Source organism: Onychostruthus taczanowskii, unplaced genomic scaffold (assembly GCF_017590055.1).
Source record: "Onychostruthus taczanowskii isolate IOZ18803 unplaced genomic scaffold, ASM1759005v1 scaffold4, whole genome shotgun sequence".
NCBI classification, from domain to species: Eukaryota; Metazoa; Chordata; class Aves; order Passeriformes; family Passeridae; genus Onychostruthus; species Onychostruthus taczanowskii.
Genome location: NW_024501459.1, coordinates 5,970,723 through 5,991,876, shown reverse-complemented (window position 1 = coordinate 5,991,876; position 21,154 = coordinate 5,970,723). Strand labels below are relative to the sequence as shown.

Below are 21,154 nucleotides of genomic sequence, written 5' to 3'. Positions count from 1 at the left end.
AGAAGGGATTTCAGCATACTCCAAAAGTGGTTTGTTTTTTCACCCTGGCAAATGGTGACTAGCTTAGTACTATAGTAAATGGCAGTAAAACGAGTAAAGAAAGCTGAAGAAACCAAGATCACAGATTTTTTTTATATTTAAACACAACAGTAAAATAATACATACTGAAAACTCTGTAAGTTCATTAACAAACCCCATCCTGATCTGTTGCAGTTTACAAGTATGTATCTTCATAATTTGTACTGAATTTCAGAATAGTAATATTCTATTAAATTGAGTACTTGGAGAATTTCCCCCTTTATTTTCAAAGAAGTGTTGTACAATAAAAGACAGAAAACCTATTCCATTGATGCTGCCTGTTACTGAGACAATGAATTGTATTTCTGTTATGAATAGGAAAAATATTTTCTTAGTAGCTCCTAATGTACAAATACCTGTGGTTTTTAAGGATTGTTACTTATAAGAGAAAAAAGAAAAAAAAAAACAAAAGCAAAACAAATGCTGAAGGCTGCCTTAACTGCAGCTGATTTTTTGAGTGTATTTCAATCCCATTTCTGCAGCAGCCTTCTATCACCACTGCCCCCGAGCTGGGTAACTCCTACACAGACACCATGATTTTCTAAAAACCAGCTATGAGATAAAGACTTAATAATTAATTTACACTGCCTTCAACTTTTCTGTGCTATAACCTGCAGTGATGCATGGAAGAGAGTTTCACTTACAGACTGTTTAACAATGTCAGTCCAATCTGGAGCAACAGCAAACTCAGGATTTTCTTCCAGCCATCTTGGCAAGTCCTTCATTGGAGGGGCCATAGCTCCACCCATCTAATGCAAAAGACAAGGTTATGACTTTAACAAAAACCCACCAACAAAACCAGTCAACTACTTATACAGACATTTTCTATCTTTCTTTCTATTTTATCTCAGAAGGACGGCAGCAAAGACTTTCAATTTACTGTGAAAAAATACTTTGAAACCAGCTAGTGATACCTCAATTGACAAATTCACCTTTTAAAAAAACAGTAAAGTGCTGCAGCTTAGGCAGGTCTGGTAATAAATTTTGTATCTAAGAACAAAATGTGCTATATAGGTTCAAAAAATGAGAGTTATTCACTCAGGTGATTAATATGAATGCAATGGAAGAGCAAAGAAGGAATTAAAGGAACCAGGTGGCACAGTCCAGTAAGAAAAACTGCTGGTGCCAAATTATTAAACTTTTAAAGAGAAAGCTTGGAGTAGAAAACCTGCTTTCCACATGCAAAGACTTGATTAAAGACCTTGACTGAAGTAACTTAATTTTTACCTTCTTTCCATTTCGTTTATTTACAACAGGTACCCTTTCTTCTCCTGTCAAGGTGTTTATATCCAGTTTATTAGGGTTTCGACATCTGTGTCGTTTTTGTTTCGGCTTCTGAAATGGGGAAAACAGCACATCTGCACTCTTCTAGAAAGAAGAGAAATTTATTGCTTTTCATTTCATTTCTTGACAAAAATCACCAATCATGGTACCCCTTCTCACAACAATTTTAAGAAGGGATCCCATTACTTTACTCTCAGATAACATGAAAAGAATTTTTTCTGTATCAGATGAAGAAATTCTGCGGAACTTGACAAATGTGGTTCTAACATCCTATTGCATACAAATGTTAAGAAAGGAAGAGCAAATCAAACACCCCAGTGTCACTTGGGTATGGATAAAACAGGAATGGTGGATAAAGAGAAAACCTCTGTTGAAATGCAAGCTACAAAATCAAATGACTATGCCCAATGTGAGGGAATTCAGTCTGAGTCCGTAAAACCAACTTTTGTATTAATATAATAGAACAACACTTTTAGAATCACATACTTACTGGTACATAACTTGGCATATCTACAGTGTAAGTAGGATGCAACTTAAGCCATTCAACTAGATCCTTGTTTTTCGGGGCATCCTCTCCCACCAGCCTGGTCCCATCCTCTAGATTGATTACAGGGATGCGAGTGTCTGGGTCTAATTGACCAGGAGATGGAATGTTCCTTGCTGGTAGGGCTTCCATATCTTCTTCAAAAGCTTTGGTCACTTCTGCATCCTCCTGAAAACAATCACATCTGTATTAGTCTTCCGTTCACAGGAACACCTGGAGAAATAATTTCAGGGACTGACTGAAGTGAAATGTTCAACAAGAGTTAATGGAGTTAAATACTCATACTACATAGAGTAGTATATTGCATCAGGGAATTTTGAAAATTTTACATCCTTGAACAATAAAGAACATAGTGCTAAATGCAAACAGTTTTTTTGCATTTCCAGTGCATGTCCTCCAAGATTCTTCAAGACCTTCACTTTTCAACACATAAGAAAGACATATTTAAGCCTCAAAATGTATGTTGTTAGAAATATATTTTGTAAAAAAAAAAAAAAAAAAAAGGAATTTAGAAAGTACAAGCTACCCAAAACTCACTTACAGTAAAATCTTGATGTGCACATTTTGTTTGATTAATAAAGAATTAACAGCTCTAAACAAAGAAAAACCTGGTTGGGTAAAAACTGTATGTTTCTATTAGGGAGAGTACAATAAGACTTAAAACACATTCAGGAAGCACCACAGACAGAAGAACAAATATGAGACAAAAGGAAAAAGGTTGCGGTCTTACTACAGTCAATGATGTCCGTTTGTTGCTCATAAATAACAGATCAAGCCCTTCTACATTTTTCCTCCTTCCTCTCCTCCTCTTCATGGGTGGTTCTCCATCTATTAAAGAGCCATTCAGTAGATGCCTTGTGGGTGTGCGTGAAAGACCTGCTTGCAGCAGCTCCATTTGAGTTTTAAAGGCATCAGACACAGGTGTGGAGACATTAGGCAAGATAAACTTTGAAGTAACAGATGAAAAACTTGAGGTAGAAGTTGTTGCCTCTCGTGAGGCCTTTGATAAATCTACAACCTTTTCTTGTCCATTTTCTGAGACCACCTGAGACTCACGTAACTGGGCAACCATTTCCATAAGATTTCTCCTCTTGGCAGCTCTCTCAGCCTCAATTTCAATCTTTCTTCGTCTCCTCCTCCTCTGACGTGGAACTGATAAATTGAGTGCATCTTCCTAATAAAAAACCGAGCATTTCCAAACATTAGCAAAGCTCTGTTTGCTATGCTGAGTTAAAAACAAAACTCCAAACATATAACTCTGAAAACAAAGCCTTAATTTTATTCAGAGAAACACTTTGATGTTTTTCCTATTTTATTCATGCTGGTTTGTTTTTTATTACACAAGATAAACTCATGCAAGATAAAATGTTTTATGTAAAAAAGAGAATGCTGTAGCCTTGCCTTTGATAACTGAGGAGAAGCAGTGAGATCTTCGCTGCCACTGACGCTGGCTTGACCAACCATGGAGAGCTCTGCAAAGCTCCTTTTCTGTAGAGGGCTGTCCACAGCTGTTGGAGTGTACCCAGGTATGAGCCCCTGGAAATCAAACATCTGGCGCCTATTTACTGGCCACTTCCCTTTCAGCACTGCTTCACAGATGTTGTCTAATCGGTTGATCATTACTCGGTCCTGCATAAAGGAAAAGCATGTAATGAACCCTCAGTGTAAACGTCACCTTTTAAACTCAATGAGTCTTATGACACAGTCCAGTTTCCATAGCTTAAGGAAGACTTCCAGAAAGAACTATTTTTGCATGTGAGGAATAAACTGATCACCTTGCAAGATGCTAACACAATTTTGTAGAATAATAGGTTTTAAAAGCTGCATGTATATAGTGAGGGGAAGGAGAAAAGACAGACAAAGTTTTCTGCATGGCAATGCACTAATTGAAAAATTTAATAGAAACTCACTGTTGTTTTACAAAACTTCAGTTAGAAACATCAACAGTTAGGAAGGGAAAATAAACACATCTGCAATCAGTATCTTAAAGCTGCAGTTCTCAAGATCCAAGAGGCTGGATCTGCAATTCTGTCCTAGGAAGTGGATCCTCATTAGCGTCACTATTAATAAAGTTCAACATTATGAAACGGGCACCAACCTAGGGACATCTAATGAATGTCAATTTTCATTCCACGCCCATTATCACTTCAAATTTCACTGAAGCGTGTACACTAAAAATCTCTAATTATGTTTATTAGTCTACTTATGCTGAACCTGTACAGATGAAGGACTTGCTGTTCTACTTTTACACTATGACTGGAAGAAGATTTTAGCCCATGTTTCCAAATTACTTGCTGAAAGCAGAGAAGATGAGCATTATTTGATTTTTTTTTTCTATTTCAGTATTGAAGCACATTCTAGACTAGCCTTTCTGAAGTAGTAGAAACTTTGGGACTCTAAGAAATACTGCTGCTTAGGGAATATGAGCATCAGTTAGCTTCCTGAAAAGCAAAACAGTGCAAATGCCACTAGCAAATCTCAGCAGCTGCAACAGACTGCTTGCTTTCCCCAGAAATAAGCCTATTAAGAGCAAGGTCCTCTTGCCCTGCTACCCCCTTCCCTCCCCCTCCCTGCCCCAACCAGATGGCTCTGTTATGGTGATTAGTAAGATTAAGACTGTTACTACTTTATTTTTCTCTCTCCCCTTACTGCAAAGCAGAGCACTAAATTAAGTATGGATTTATTACAAGGTTACAGTTTTGTACTTTTAAAAACATTTTATATTAGACAATTTTCTGCACTGTTACCAGAATAAGATACAGCTTTATTCTATCTAAAACTGCTGCTTATTCTATCTAAAACTGCTGTTTGCAGGATACCTTAATACAATTACATCTGTCAATATTACATAATGGCTTAGATCATGTAGGTCACCAAAACTCTTCCCTACAATCTCCTCACCCCAAAATAAAAAGGTGATCTTTCAAAGTCTCTGCAGATTGCTCTGCAGGAAAAATTCCTAATTCAAAACTGTACAGTGGTACAAGAGGTGTGACTCTGCTGACAAAAAGTTATGGACCCTATGCTTTCACTTCCACTGCTAGTTTGTATGAGCTTAAAGAAAAAAGTGCCATCCCACAAATCATTCGCAGAAAAAGGTCTCTTGCCTGCCAGAAGTGAGTACAAAGCTCACTGTTAGTTTTCAAGCACATTTCCCATATTTTACTTAAATTGAAAGAGACATGTCTTTCTACACCAAACCAACCTTAGGCCAGAATGAGAAGGCAAATGTTCTCTCATGAAGCAGCTGAACCACAGAGGGATCCCCGTCTTCTATGTAGAATCCATCGCGTGTTTCATCTCTTGCGGTACTCATAGAGGCATTGCTTTCTTCATCAAAATTCTTACCCTGAGAAACTGCTCCTGCTGAATAACAATCATGACCAGGCATTAACATCCAGTGTCTATCCAGCCAGATAAGCCAAGGCAACCAGGCTTGACACAACATTTCCAACTCGGGTTTTGTTCAGTAATTACTATAGCAGAGCCCCAGCCTTCCACATTTGGCACAGAGACCATGCTTACTGACTCAATGAGCTTTCCTGGAAATCATCCCTTGTGGGGAAATACCCCACTGATGCTAGATGGTTCTTATGCAAGCTTATTTAGCCACCTGATATGTAGAAGAGCAGAGGAACTGCTACTTGTAGCCCATAATGGCACCCTGTGTGTCACTTACCAGCTGGCATGAGCTACAACACCTGTGGGGCTCGTGCTAAGCACACAGAACTGATCTGACCAATGTATTACCTTCAGGTTGGGAGGATTCTTCTGATTTATCATCATCTTCCAGTTTCTCCTCTTCATCTTCTTCTGAACCTTTCTCAGAAATAGATTTCGGATCTACATCTGTACTCATTTCTATGTCCTTCAATTCACATTTAACAGAGCCAGGCTCAGCCTCAGCATCACAGTCTGGTTTAGTGTCCTTATCTGTAGTATCTGTCTCCTCTTTGATTTCAGATTTTTCTTTGGCTGCTGGATTTTCAGACCCTTCAACTTTAGACTCTGTTGGTTCTGTAGTCTTTTCTTCTTGTACTGGTGTGGATGGGACAATTGGGGGTGTTTGACTGCAGCCAGCGCCCAGAGGGTTTACAGAAGAGACAGTATTTGCATTACCTGTCCCTCTGTTTTGAGCAAAGTTTTTGTGAGCCTCAAGAAAAGAGAGTTCAGGATCATTCAGAATGTGATAATCTGTCCTACTGACTCCATGTTTAGCAGCACCAATCAGTAAGTCTTTATCATGTTTACCACACTCCCACCACTCTGGCAGGTCCAGACTTGGCTGGCAAAGCTTTAGCCGCTCCCCCAGCTGTGGGTGATGGAGAACCTGTTCGCGGATCTTGCGCAGCAGCTCGATGCGATACAAAGTTCTAGAAGCACGCTCCTCTGTGATCGGCTCAATCAGCGTGGAAAGATCAGGAGGTTCTGCAAGGACAGCAAGTTGTGCTGTTTAACATGAATTGAATGCACATCCATTTCAAAATCATTACACCTGGGCATGAAGTTTCAACAGTCTCACGGTCTCACAATATTCATGCTGACTTCCAGTTAAAACTTACCATCATCTGGTTTCACTGGCATTCGGCACACTCGTCTACACATATTCACAAAGCCATTAAAATACTTTTCCAAGCTTTCATCGGACTTTTTGTCAAGCCTGGCAAATGCTCTGAATTGATTCCACTCAAACTGATGTTTTACAGGATCAAAAATAACTCCAAAAGTAGACACCACACGATAAAAATCGGCTTCTTCTCTTCTTGTCCATCTAGTCAAGGAAGAAGCAAGAGAAGTGAGGCCACTGGATAGTTAAGATTCCAAACGTGTTTAGAAGCCCCAAAACCCCCTTAGTTTATTCTTTCAAAACAAAAGAGCTGTATGGGTGACACACAAGCTCAAATAAGATTTAAAGCAAGATTATCACTGGGAAACTCACTTTTGTCGTTTCTCAGTTATTATAGCTTCCCTTTCTGCCTCCAGTGCCCTCACTTCTTCTCGAGGCCGTCGTCTCCTGCGGTCAGTCTTCATTAGTGCCTCTTGCCTCATTTGTTGCCTTTTATAGCTGCGCTGATAGGCAGTAATGAGGCGACGCAGACGGGTAGTCAGGGTTGAAGTGTTGGGCCAGTAGAGCTGCCCTAACTCAGCATTGCTTTCATTGTGCTTGCCTAGAGAACAGAGAAGTATTTGCACTGCAAAACCAACACCAAACATTTCAAAGTTTCTATGGCTATAACTGTGTTCCTGTTTTATCAGATAAGAACATGTGCCTCTAATACTGGTGCATAATGAATTAGAAACAGGATAACTATCGGTAAGAGAAAATAGAATCAAACCATCCAACTCTAAGAACTCAGAAATGTTTGTGAAGCATTTATAGATAACCACCAAGCACTATGATTCGATATTATGAATGCAAACATATTATGATCACTGTAAGTATTTAAATTAATGCAAAGCATCTTTAAATACATTACTAAAAAGATCGCTCTGCCTCTGAGGAAACACCTATGCTTATCATTTCCCACTTTATTTTTCTCACTTAAACTTGGCAATTTTCCTCCATACTGAGGAAACAACGCATTTGTAACTTCCAAGATTATATCGGCAAAGCCATCAACGGCTACATTATGAAACATCCGGTCTTTATCATCATGGTTTCTACTATGTAATTAGAAATCCAGAGAACCATAATGTGGATTATTCAAAGACAGTATGTAATTGTTTTGAAAAATGTGAAGCATGAAGAGATTTGGCAGCAAAAAGCTTTCTGTGGTATTGTCCCAAAACATCTCCTATCCCATCATGTGGTAATATAAACAGTCCACCTTTCCCTAAACGATCCCTTTTTGCTTTTTTAACTTTTTGCTATAGACTTACTTGGGTGTAATTCTATGGACTCTTCTTTGTCTTCTGGAGGTGAGTTTGCGAATTCCTTGGGGAGAAGACAGAAGTTATTTTAGTTTTCAGTCTTGACAATATATCATTATTTGAGAAGAAAAATATGTCATCTCTCAAACACAGCAGCAAACAATCTTTGTAAGGAGTGTTTATCCGGTAGCTCTCAAACTTAAAAAAACACACACTAAAATAAATATGGAGAATCAGTTGTAATTGTATATATTTGTAATTACAGAAAACTGGGAGTTCTTACATCAATTTCATCCTTGAAGGGAGTTCTGGTTGGCTTATATTCTGGATCTTCATCCTCTCTGTCAAATTCACCCCTATAAAATATTTTTAAAATATTTTCAAGAAAAATACTGGTTTTGAGAGGGGGCTGATTTTCTGGACAAAAGCAAAAAAGCTACAAAAGCCATGAGTATGGTGTACCAAGTTACACATTTGTATTTCATGCTCAACTGTGTAAACAAATCCATGTACTTTGTACATCATACGATCACTTCATATCCTCAGGCAACATGTAAGTATAATATGACATATGAACCCATGCCAACATATACAATGCTGATAAAGTTTATTAATTTTTTCATGTCCTCCTTACCCATCACCACCATCTGCTAACATGTCTGTCCCTCTCTGTTCAGCAGCTATGGCCTTTGCATCAGGCATGCCAACCCGTTCCAGAAAGCACAGTGCTGCATCAGCTCTCATAGAATTGTACTTCTCATAACCTGTGTGCAGAGTGGGAGACAAATGCCTTTTTAAAAGCTATGACTAGCTGTGAATAGAACAGGTCTAGGCAGTAGAAGTACAATTTTCTGGATTCATTCATTTATTATTAAATAAAACAAAGGCACTATCGCCATGCTAGAAACATTTAATTGATATTAAAAAATTGTTCATGTTGGTGAATTCCAACAGCACAGAAACATTTTCCCATGAATAACATTAAGACATGTAAGACAGTGAAGAAAGCATCAAATTTCATGTCATTACAAAGTAAAGTAACAATCTTTCACAAGTGAAAAACTTCCTTAAGTTTCCTATATGACTTTCATAGTGGTTCTTGACATTCAATACTCGCCAGTGGGAACATGCAGAGGCAAACAGGAGCGCATACACACACACACACACACACATTTTCAATAGCTCCAGCCCTGCTGGAACCCTCAATATAGGCTGCAAAAATGCTGCATACATGGGTTATACGTAAGGCCAACGAACCTGTCTTATTAGGTTTAGGATGATGCATGTCAGTAAGATGACACTGTTCCCTCTATGGTTTTCAAACTGCTGTTTGCTTTTTTACTGCCCAAGTTGACTAGATGGAAAATGGCAGATCCCAACAGTGCACTGCAGGAAAATGATTTTTAGACTAGACTTGCCTCAGCTGAGCCCACAACACAGAGCTGCTGTACATAGGCAGAACAGCACAATTCAATTAGGATTTGTACTACAACACACTGCTCCTAACTGCTGTAGAGCCTCAAGCCAAACTGTAATCATGAAAGGTTTTATAAGCCATCATTCTCCCCTTTAGTCAGGCTGGGCTGCTGAGAATACCTCTGCGACCTCCAGAGAATTGGGATTATAATCAGGAATCGCTCACTGTATATATCATGCCAGCTCTGCATCCCCAGCCTTTCAAAGTTAACAAGGCTGCATCCCACTCAAGGGAGCCGGGAGTTCTCAACACTGACATTTGTGAAATATTGCTTGGAACAAAGCCCAGGAGGCACTTGTACAGATTAATAGCAGAGGTTAAGCCCACCGTCCACTTTGACACTGGTTGGCAGAGTTAGCAAGTGAAGCAGTGCTGGAAGCAAAGTTTATGGAGATCTATCTTACTATTTGGCTATTATTTAAACAAATATGGCTTTGTTTTATTTACAGCCAAGAAAGTAATGTTTTCTTCTCAAATGTTCTGCAAACATTTAAAAACAGCATCTGATATTTACAGCTCATATTAGGTTTTTAATGCAGGCAAGAAAAAAGGGAGATACAAGCCAACAGTTCTTTGGAACAATACTTGTTAATATTATGACTGAACAGTCCTACACACTGAAAGCTTTACAACTGAGTTTTGTTGAGAGTGAGACGCCACTTACCGTGTTTAAATACTCCAATTAAAAGGGATTTATCTGCCTCCTTATCCCACCAGTCTGCAGGAACTTCGGCATGGAATGGCTCAGGTATCCATACATCTACTTCACTGTGAAGACAGCATTATACACATTCGCAAAGGTCTTACTCGACAAAGATTAAAAAAAAACCAAAACAAACAATCCTAAAAAATTCCAAGTGTTTTACGCTGTTCTGTAAATATAAATTTTGAGCTGAAAAACCACCCCAAAAATCCAATACAGAAATTGAAATACCCTTAAAAATAATTAGGATCATTAAACAAACAAACAACAAAAAAATAATTAATCAACAAAAAAAACAACACAAATACCGCCGCTGCCCCCCCCCGCCCCCCCCGTTAGGCTATTTTGGGAGTCAAATGGTTATCTAAATATTATTCATTTAAGGTCTTAGTATTTTTTTAATTTTTTAAATTGAGATAGAATAATCCCTCAATATTAGCAGAGCTGCAAATCCACTTCTGTCATTTCCCACATCGTTTCCTCCTCCAGGAAAATTACCCGCTGCGCTTCACAAAATAATAAGGTTGCTTGAGAACAGACATACAAGAGATAAAGTGTGACCACCTTTAAACACTGCATTATTATAGTATGTGTACTTTACAAAAGCCAGAGTCATAAAGCAAAAAATAAACCTGCACTTGCACTAACCTTGAGTCAGCACCCTCTAAGATCTTGTCTGCTTGGTCCCCTATAACTTCTTGTCGTAGATAGTAGAGCATGCGGACACGCAGCAGGACCCTGGAGAGAAAGGCAGAGGGGGGAAAAAGTTCTTAACTTCAGGACTGTTTGCCAACAGTGGCTTTTGGCAGCTGCTGCTGTTCATCCATCATCCTGCCAAGGCTGATTAGCCATGCTGTATGGTAGGCTTGAAGCGTGACAGATGGTGGCACATAATCACCTCTGTGTGGTGCTTTCTGCTGGCTTCCAACAGGCCTGCCTGGCAACTGCTTACACTGCACAGAGAGGGACCCAGCTCAGCCCGGCCCCGGCGCATTTCATTTAGTTCTACCTAGTGCAGCTTGTGAAGTTTAGACACGTACTCTACCACTGCCTCTGAAGTATTGAAGCAAGTTTGTAAACAACTGAGCAGATGGCTTTCAGTAACTGTTCTGCTTCATTATCTCATAAAATTTCCTCAGCTGCTGCCTTAATACCATTTTTGGAAGCACATCAGAAGTTGTACGAATAAACGAGATATAAAATCTGGTTTTACTACCTTACAATAAACCCTCAATATGGAATGTCAGGTTTTTCAGATTATACAACTTTTTGCTTCTGAGAATGGGGGGGAAAAATAATCCCCCACTCCCCTTGGGAGATATTAACTATTTTTACTCTTTATAGTTCAAACTGCTATTAAATTTTACCTACACACAACCTAACTGTTACAAGGAAGTGAAAAATCTTCATTGCCAAGTTTATTTTTCCCCATCTCTGCAACACTGCAGTTGTTTTTAGAAGCGCTGTCATGTGTTGTGGTCACACTCAAAGCTGGCAGGAGAGAGAATGCCAGACTGGCTTTTCAAGGAGACTAGAAAAGAGGTCATTTCTGTAGAAAAAGTATCTACCTGAAAATAATCCTGCTCTCCTATGTTTACACAATTCAGGGCACCCCCTGCTGCCTAGTTCATGAAGTAAAACCAGTACCACCGAAAATGGAGATTACTCAACCTGCCCTCTCACTGTACCCAAATTCATCACAGCAACTGTTGAATTACTGCTGCTCCTGAACAGCAAGGGTGACCAGGAAAGCAGTAATCTGATCACCCACTTGCATGAAAAATTTAGACCACCACCAGTTTTGAGAGGTCCTTGTTAGAGATCAGATGCAACTAGAGCAATACCCGGTTTCACACGTGTTATTCAATCAAACCTCAGAAGAGCAGGGATGTGAATGAAGGTCATGTCTGCAATTCAAAACATGTCAGACATGCTTCTTTCTGTATGCACAGTAACTGGGACCAGTAAGGTGTCCCTGCTCCCTGTGTGGCTATATAAATAAGCTGTTGAGGGTCTCTATCATCTTAGTATTAAGCAATAACAGCTGTTACATCAAACCAAAGAGGAGAAGCACGAAATAAAACTCAAGATAAACCAAAAACTAGAGGCTCTTTGCACCTTCTAGGAGTCCTATGCATTAAACCAGCATACAGTGTACTTAAGGAAAGGACACCCATTCTTAAAAAGCCAACTTCAACTGGTACCTTTTGAAGGGAATTACTCAGATTATTAACTGGCTCCACCTCTGTTTGATTTTACCTGTGCTAAAAACATGTGGCTTGCACAATTCATTTAGTCCTGGTGAATCTGGGAAGTGAAGGAAAAAGATAGCAACTGAAAACATTCTTGCATATTTACCAGTCTTCCCAGTCCTTGTAATTGTTCTATTGTATTATTGAAGAAGCAGTATTTAAAAAATTAAGTCAGATCTGCAAACTGATATAGCAAGTAATGAAGACATGTTACCTGAGAGATTAAAACAATGTCACAGGAAAGAATTTTATTACTTTAAGAGCAAGTGAAATGTAATAACAGACCTGAGTAACAGCTCAGAAAAATCAGAAAGAGGTTTATTTGGAAGTGCACTCACTAACGTAATTCTATGAGTATCTGTTGTCATCAGCTAAGAATTAAGCTTGGTTAGCATCTGGAAATGAGCTAATAAACCCCTTAAATGCCTTTCCTCCTTCACATCACACCCCCTATTGACAGCCCACAGGTACTTTTCAAATCAATAATATCTTTCCACTGAACAGCATTAATGAGACCCAATACATATTCAAACCACAAAAGTAGTGATGACCTTTCGGTAACACTGCATAACAACTGCATGATATATATATATACACAATGAAGAGTAGAAATTTAAAAACAAAAACAAATATCCCAAAATCCCAAAAAGCAATCAACCACGTCCCCAGCTCTAAACCAAGGTATTTTTGGGACAAGGTTCAGTGTCTATATGGGGAATATAGTAAGCAAAACTGAGATGGCATCAAAGAAAGCTGACACAAAAATAAGACATTATAAAACAGAAGCCAGCAAATATGTAAGGAAGGCTCTTAAGAGACATTCATGAAACAATGAAACATTATATACAGTGACCTTTATCCCCAAAAGCTTTTGGTTTAATAACACGCTTAGAATTTCAAAAATCAAATCACGACAAATCAATTCAGTTAAAAGAGTTTGGTGAGAAATTTCATGTCAAAGGAGAAAGAATAAATATTCTGTATATTTATTACATATTATATTACAGCCTATTTATATAGATAATTTATATATATTATATACATAAATATTCTCTGAGGAGAGCAGGAGAGGAAGGGAGAAAAGGAATGAAGAGAAAAGATTCACCCACATATAGGTGAACTACTACATGAAGCTCCTGAAACTTAGAACTGGATATATGAGTTTAACATCTGTGGAACAGAACTTTAAATACCAGCCTGAGGGACTCCACAAGAAGGTAAGAAACAAACAGCTTTTGTTTAAAGATAGCCAATTGTCAAGTGAAATAGACTTAGTGTAGGACTATAGTCTTTACTTTCTATGGTAAAAATAACCTTATCTGATTCCATTCTTATTTAAAAAGTAGAGAACAATTTTCTTCAGAACTGTGCTCATCTGTCACAAAGAGCTTACAGAAGTATCCAGGTATCTGTTAAGATGATTATCCCCAAACTAAAAAGTAATAATAGCCTTTACATCCTATTAAATGTCCCTGTGTTCTATCAAATCTATCCAAACGAAGCTGTGGACCTCTCAAAAGCATGTAGTTAAAAAAAAATCCCAAACTTCTAAATGAAACATTTATTAGTACTTACTTATTACAGTGATGTTTAAGATGTTTCCTATAGCTGTCTTCTTGAAATAATACATCTGGATTACAGGTTGTGAGCCAATCAGCATCTTGCAGCATTGGCTGTGAACTCTGGGCTTTTACTTTCTTCCCTTTCCTCCCTCTGGGCACTGGTGCAGACAGACCTAGAAAACCCCCCAATATTTCTTACACAATCGGAATAGAAAAACTCTCACCCCAAACAACATTACGAACATACATTTAAAGCTAAGTATTCATTACTTTAAGGGCAACACAACCACCAAAAACTGAACAGCAACATAACTCAGTACGGAAAATTGCAAGTAACAAAATCAACCAAAACTTTCATGCAAATTTAGGTGTGAAGATTTCAAAAATTCAGAGTGCTAGCCAGAAAATGGTGTTATATAAATATTTCTTGTAAAAACTCTCATGAATCTAAATGGCCATAAGGAAACCAGCTTTCTGATTAATGGCAATTTAAAAGGGATTAAATCCAGCAGTAGGTGCCAGCAAAAAATAATGCTGGAATATTTGTTTAAAACCAATTTAAAGGAAAGAGCACTGCATTCTATAAAGTGTCTGAGGGAGACTTCCCCTTTAAGTACAGACCAAGTCAAAGCCCACCTTACTCATAAAATCTGACAAGATCCTACGACATGTCAGAATGGCTATAGTTTAAACCAAATACATAGCACGACCGAAGCAATTCTTTCCTATTTACCAGCATCATTATTTGATTGTGGTAGACATACCGGAATGATTAACCAAAGCTCGAGTTTGCCCATCTGCAGTTGGAGTGATCAGATCCCAGATGAAACTTTTGATATTTTCATCCCCTTTGTAATGATTAAGACAATACACCAGGATAGTCCGGCAGATGGTTTCCACATCTTGCTCTGTTAGCTGACGTTTATAGCGCCCATGTGAGAGGATGTCAGTCCACCGACCCCAGCTATAAGAAAAATATGTTCAATACAACAGCCAGGGTACTGGTATTTTAATTTGTGACTTTCAATTTAACTCCTGGTATCAAGCAACTTGGGACCTCCTGTGTTAGTGCTAATGCATTTTGCATTTGCAGGTTATGTCAGGGAATCCGACTTCCAGCACCAAAGAGTTGCGAATGTTTATTTTACAGAACAGGCAATAAGTTCACTGCTCGTAAAGCTGCAATTGAACTACTCAAATTAATAAAGTACATATGTTTAACTCTAAAGGTCCCAGTAAGCTACAAATAGGAAACTCAACCAATTCCTACAATCATGGGATTTGAGGAACAGTTCCTATTTCGAACCAGAAACCTATTACTAGCAACTGTTGTACACTAATTTCTAAAATAAAGACAGTCATTCTGAAGGCCACCATGTTAGAAGTCAAATATAGCTACCTGCTTGAAAAGAGATAAAATTCAAATTAGCACACTCAATGGGGAAAATATCAAGTATCTGAATTTAAGTGGTGACAAAGTCTAGATTGACTGTTGATTTCAAAACCACTTTGTTCTTTACAAATACACTATTACTCTCTTCAACACTTATAAAAGAGAGGTTAAAACTCATTAACTCAAGAATTCTTTACACTGAGAAACCAGAAACAAATATTCTATCATCACAAAACCACTTATCTTACCAGTGAGCTCATAGCCATCTGTGACACACTCAGATACTTTAAACTAACTAACACATATAAGTGCAATTTATATATATAGGAACCAAAACCAAATCTGACTGGCATGTATAAGCATTATACAGTATGATAGTATGTGAATGTGTCCAAGAGAAGGATGAGTTATTTCCTATATATAAGTTATTTTCAGATCGTTAGCCACAAGTATTCTATTTGCATATCTTACCCATAAACCAACAAGTTCTTCTCCACCCTGAAACATTCACTTCTTGCATAACCTTGTGATTTGTCCTGAGGCCTACGGGGCTTTGTGCTAGGCTTTTCCTCAGAATCGCTTTCCAGGTCTGAAAACTCCATCAGCTCATCCTCTTTGACTGCACTGTAGAGTCTGGTTTGCTTCCTTACTCTTGGTGTATCAATAACTAGGTTGTTCTAAAATTATAGGGAAAATGTATAAATTTAGGAGGGGGAGGAAGGGTGGAGGAAATCTTAAATTTAATTGTACTAGAAAGAGTCTCAAAGCTTACCCTTCCATTTAGAGCATCAATATCCAGCTCAGCTTTCTTTGCCCACTTTTGCCAGAAATTAGGATCATCCAAAGAAATATCTGTCCTGTTCCCAGATGCAACAAAACTAGCCTAGTAAAAGTAAAAACACATGGACTGATTTCTTAACTGTATGCTATCAAGAATACCTGTTTTTCACTAGCAAATATAATTCTTAGGAAGAAGTAGTATCAAGAAAGAAAGAAAGACAAATACACTAAAAAATTAAATTGACACAGAAGGCAATTTAATATACTTCCACCTATTCTGGTCACATTTTATTCATTTTCCTCTGAATGTCAATGCATACCTTTGCAAATGTTGAGCCTTTTCCTTCAGATTCAATAGTAATTGTGTGTGTTCGCCTTAAGAGAATCTGATCGATATCCTCTTCACAAAACTTAGACCCTTCATCTTCCTCATCCATCAGAGCACCATATGCCCCCTTTCGAAGAAGATCTTCTATTTCTTTTTTAGACAGCTGTTGCACCTGTAACACATAAGAGTGGTTATGATTTTGGGTTTTTTTGACACCAGCCAATGTGCTCATCTGACAGCACAATCAGATGGATCATCCTCGTATTTGGAATTTTAAGAACAGAAACTCTTCAATAACGTAGTGGTGGTCAATTAAACATTCATGCTGAAATCACCTTTTAAAGAAGAATACAAACAACGAAGTTCTCAGGGTGAAGTTATGTGAGTGGTTTAAACGATTTAATAATTCATTGTCACCGAATCCCTTTGGCTTTGATGACTGCTAAACTCCTCCTGGGAGCAGATTTAACTTACTAACCTGACAAAAAACCTAAAGCAAAGTTAGTCTCAAAGCAAAAAGGCTACACCAGTAAAAGCTAACTAGAAGAACTCCATAAAGTGCCAGGATCGACATAATGTAAAGGGTGGAATGATGAAAATGGATCAGGATTGAAGGAACATGACTCCACTTGCCCCCTTTTGGAAATAAGTGAGCCATTAGATAGGCTGAGCTAGTTCATGCAGCCAATGCCCTTATTTAACCCGACTAAACTATCAGCCACACTCCATCTGAAAACCACTGTTCTCCAGCTAGAACACAAACAGGCAAGCAAAGCGTAACATGCTCATAGCATTTGTTGATAATGCACCTTAAAAAAACTATTCCTTACCCCATTTGTGGCATTTTCTCTTCCACTCATAGATTGTAGCACAGCCTTATCAAGGCCCAGCTTCAGGCTAGCTTTGTCAAACATTTCCCTTTCGTAAGAATTCCTTGTTATCAACCTGTAAATTTTCACTGATTTGCTCTGCCCTATTCTGTGACATCGTGCTTGAGCCTGAAGAAACAAAGGCAGATATTCAGTTACATAACTGAATAAAAAAGAATTTTAAATAACCAAAGAGAACCTACTTTAAAAGTTTATTTTTTTTTCAATATAAATAATATTGTTTATGATTTCAAGAGAGCAACAACAGATAATTTCTCTTGTTAGGTAAATAAAATTTCACGGTAAAAAAGCAAAGAAAAATGTTCCATTTCAAAATCATCCCTTGTAATATTACCTGGAGGTCATTTTGGGGATTCCAGTCTGAATCAAAAATGATGCAGGTATCAGCAGCAGTAAGATTAATGCCCAAACCTCCTGCCCTTGTACACAGCAGGAAAACAAACCTATCAGAATCAGGTCTTGAAAACCTGTCAATAGCTGCCTGACGCAAGTTGCCTCTCACTCGACCATCAATTCGTTCGTATGGGTACCTGAAAAAGAGATGCATTATAGGGATTGCTTTACTGCAATGGCTCTGCTTCTTTAAAAGAATATGTAATTAAAAACGACACAGACAAATACGCTCTATGGGGTTCGAAGAACTACAACAAACTAAGAGACTAACTTCATCAGAAAAGACATACTACTTTGTCTCTCTCTTTGGTAAAGAACAGACTTTCACTCCAAGCAATTGGATAAAAATTTAGGCCAGAACGAAAGAACTCTAGAGCCACCAAAACATTTAACTGAGAGGTTTAAAGCTCTCCATATGAGGTCATTTTGTATTTCCTCAAAAGAAAAGGTTCAGTACTTGCAACCTCCAGGTTTGGTCTTTCCCTTAGTCAAATCACTATAGAAAACACTGTTTTAATTTCTTCCCTTTCTATATGGATTACTCACAGGTTAAATGCAGTGGTTACTGAGGAAGGCACAGTTTATTTATAATTGTATTATATTGTTGCTCTCACCGTCTTTGAATGAGGTAGTCTTCCAGTATGTCCAAGCAGCGCACCATCTGGGAAAAGATAAGCACCCTGTGGCCACCAGCCTTCAGTTTTGGCAGCAGCTTGTCAATCAGTACGAGCTTGCCAGCAGCCTGGATCATTGCCTGGAGCTGAAAATCTGGAGAGTCGGCATTGTGTGTTTCTTTAAACTCTTCCAAAATTTTCTCTTCAGCACCTGCAAAGATTGGACAGCAATACATGAACACTGCAAAGGGTTTTATTAATAAACAATGAGCTTGCCTTCAATACCCTATAGAAACCGCAGGAATGTTTTAAGCACTATGTGAACAAACATTTATAAAAAAAATAAACATTTATAAAAAATATTAAGCTTAAATTTGAAGCAAACATATACACAAATACAGAGTAAATAAAAAATAACTCTGAGAATTAATTTTTTTCCTCTTTTAAGCAACACTAAACTCTTTCATAAATAAATTCATAGAACTCTTGACACACACAATTCAATGAAAAAAATATGAAAAAAGATGAAAAAATTAAACATATTTCAACTGATAAAATGGATTTTTTTTCCTTTTAAAAATGTAATGTGAAAGAAAACAATGTCTTGTTTTTACAGGAAAATACAAGGGACACAAGTCATATTTAATATCTGCTTCTAAAATTAGCCTTAAACAGCCACCTGACCTGAACCTGCTCCTTTCATTATTAATTTTAAAATAAAAATCCAAACAAAAAACATGGAGAAGCAGCTATGAAATTATTATTTTACCTTCTATTTAGTTTTCTCTCACTGAATGTATTTTTTTTGTTCAGTTTGATGAAGCTATCCAACATATTTATTCTTTCCAGCATTAGTCAAAAGTTCTCTCTTGCCACTTGCTTTGCCTATGAATGATATGCACAGCAGCAACTATTTTCTTGTTCTATTTACTATTGGAAGACCAAGTTCAAGCTTCCTCTTCAGCCTCTCCTATGCTTTTATTCCATTTTTATATCACTTCTACAAAATGGGTAATTCCAAGAACTATCTGATTGCCAACCTTGGCATGTAAAATGTTAGGAATCTTTGTTCTAAGCTTATTTTACTTCCAAAGAAGCCTATTTTTGAGCCATATTTTTTTCCCCTCTGCTTTTTTTTTTTTTTTTTTTTTGCAACAAAATGTAGTTTTTAAAATATTTCTAGTTTGTCTAATATTCAGCTTCAATACTGCTTTTGAGTAGCACAAGGCAAGATGGAAGGGTTGGGGGGAGGGGGAAAAACAGCTTACTGCCAGGCTTCTGCTGAGCATCCCTCTCTCAAATCCCAGCTCTAAGGAGATGCCTGTAAACAAACACGGAAACGCGCCCTCCCTGTGCGACGGCTGGTTCAGTGCCTGCCGTACGCGGTGCCCGAAGCAGATCCCACCCGGGGCAGGCTGCCTGACAGCCCCGTGCTGCTCCGTGCGCTCGCAGTGCTCGCTTCTACAGAACCCCACGGACTCAAGATGCGACCGCGTTTCAAGATAATTTTACGTCCCTGGATTTTCCTGACTCGGACTCCCTGAATCATCCTAATGGTTTGCACGTAAGAAAAGTAAGCCCAAATGAAATGAGTGTAAGCAGACACTCAAAGGTCCCTTCAATCATATCATCACCCATCTTTGTAAAACAGGCAGAATTTTGGGCAGTAAATCTCCAATTCTGTACTGAACTTTGGCAATCCCAGGATACAGCAGGCTGTCAAGCAGTTCCTCTACAGTAATTTCAGTCATCTTTCCAGGTTACAGCAATTATTTCTGACTCAACTGCGATATCCAGATTTACGTTTCACTACTGTGAAGCAACCTAATATGCAAGAACAGCATATCTGTAAAAGCAAACCACACCACAACAAACCCACAATGTGGTCCATTGAGTGGTGAATTTGCAGTATCAGAGCTTGGTCTCAGCAAGACCCAAATCCACTACAGATAACTCCAAAAAACTGTTCTTTCAATAACTCTGTCCTAGCTAAATCCTGTAGAAGACCATCTTCCTTTTTTTTAGATTCCTACTTCAATTGCAATTACATCATGTCTTTTGAGCAGCCTGTAACCCAAAAGTTAATTGATGCAGTACTTGCAGGTCTGTAAAATTACTTCCTATTCTAGCTGATATTTAGCAGGGGATGAAAGGAAGGTATTTGAATGTGTGGTTGGTCAACCAGGGAAACCTCCACTTCCACTCTTCATTAGGAGAGACTTCCAGGGCTCAAGAGGGCACAACAAACAGAGTAAGGAGCCTTTCTTGTGGTCAGCACTAAGATGTGTAAGTATAGAGGCATTCCCCACTTCTGGTTCTTGGAGATAGAGAGAGGAACAACGTATAAATACTTGAGAATGGTTGCTATGGAGAAAACAAGGAATCCAGCCCTAAGAAAAATGACAGCCAATGCTTTACCCAAGTTGGGTGGAGAATACCCAACATGCTGTAACTACCTCTAGAAGCCTACTCTGAGTCTCAGCAGAACACATCTATCAATCAAGAAAGAAACAAAAACCCCACTTTACATTCAACTCCTACCATACTACTTCCATCATATAGCCTCAACTGAAGTTATATACAAGACTTGCTTGCAACTCTTACACAATACAAAACACATTCAAATACAAATGCTTGCTCACAAACCCCACAAACTGGAAAGAAAACGAGGACTCAGAGACACTTTTATAAAGCAGTTACGCTTAGAAAACAGAACTTGTTATTCAAGAAATCATTCATGAGGAGAATACTATGCAACCACAAGTACTCTCACTGCAAAAACTCTGAGCAGAAATAAAATAAACTTGTGCCATTACACTAACTACAAAGTTGTTAAATATCAATCAGCAAAATAAAACCTTGGGCTCAAATGACTACAGCATGTAGGAGTATTTTCTGTCCTAGAACTACAAAGGTTGTATTTGTTTAGTTCCACCTCCACACTAAAATACCAGGATTTCTTTTTCCCCTCAAATCTGAAGGCTC

The 21,154-nt window shown here is 38.2% G+C and overlaps 1 protein-coding gene across 11 annotated transcripts in view; it reads right to left on the bottom strand.

The window, feature by feature from the left end:
- The window catches only part of CHD7 (chromodomain helicase DNA binding protein 7), a 133,463-nt gene that overhangs the window by 4,011 nt on the left and 108,298 nt on the right, over positions 1–21,154 (bottom strand). For 9 of the 11 annotated variants that reach the window (XM_041412998.1, XM_041413007.1, XM_041413002.1 and 6 more), the window contains 22 exons: positions 18,170–18,380; positions 17,497–17,692; positions 17,103–17,270; positions 16,265–16,444; positions 15,937–16,047; positions 15,636–15,841; positions 14,536–14,735; positions 13,785–13,944; positions 10,606–10,695; positions 9,919–10,022; positions 8,412–8,541; positions 8,061–8,133; positions 7,787–7,841; positions 6,846–7,074; positions 6,469–6,677; positions 5,657–6,334; positions 5,112–5,272; positions 3,308–3,535; positions 2,637–3,080; positions 1,853–2,074; positions 1,306–1,446; positions 723–827 (listed from right to left, as the gene is read on the bottom strand). In XM_041412998.1, coding sequence (XP_041268932.1) covers positions 723–827; positions 1,306–1,446; positions 1,853–2,074; positions 2,637–3,080; positions 3,308–3,535; positions 5,112–5,272; positions 5,657–6,334; positions 6,469–6,677; positions 6,846–7,074; positions 7,787–7,841; positions 8,061–8,133; positions 8,412–8,541; positions 9,919–10,022; positions 10,606–10,695; positions 13,785–13,944; positions 14,536–14,735; positions 15,636–15,841; positions 15,937–16,047; positions 16,265–16,444; positions 17,103–17,270; positions 17,497–17,692; positions 18,170–18,380 — 4,301 coding nt within the window. The remainder of the gene's footprint in view (positions 1–722; positions 828–1,305; positions 1,447–1,852; positions 2,075–2,636; positions 3,081–3,307; positions 3,536–5,111; positions 5,273–5,656; positions 6,335–6,468; positions 6,678–6,845; positions 7,075–7,786; positions 7,842–8,060; positions 8,134–8,411; positions 8,542–9,918; positions 10,023–10,605; positions 10,696–13,784; positions 13,945–14,535; positions 14,736–15,635; positions 15,842–15,936; positions 16,048–16,264; positions 16,445–17,102; positions 17,271–17,496; positions 17,693–18,169; positions 18,381–21,154) is intronic. The other 2 variants (XM_041413009.1, XM_041413008.1) reach the window with 2 other exon arrangements.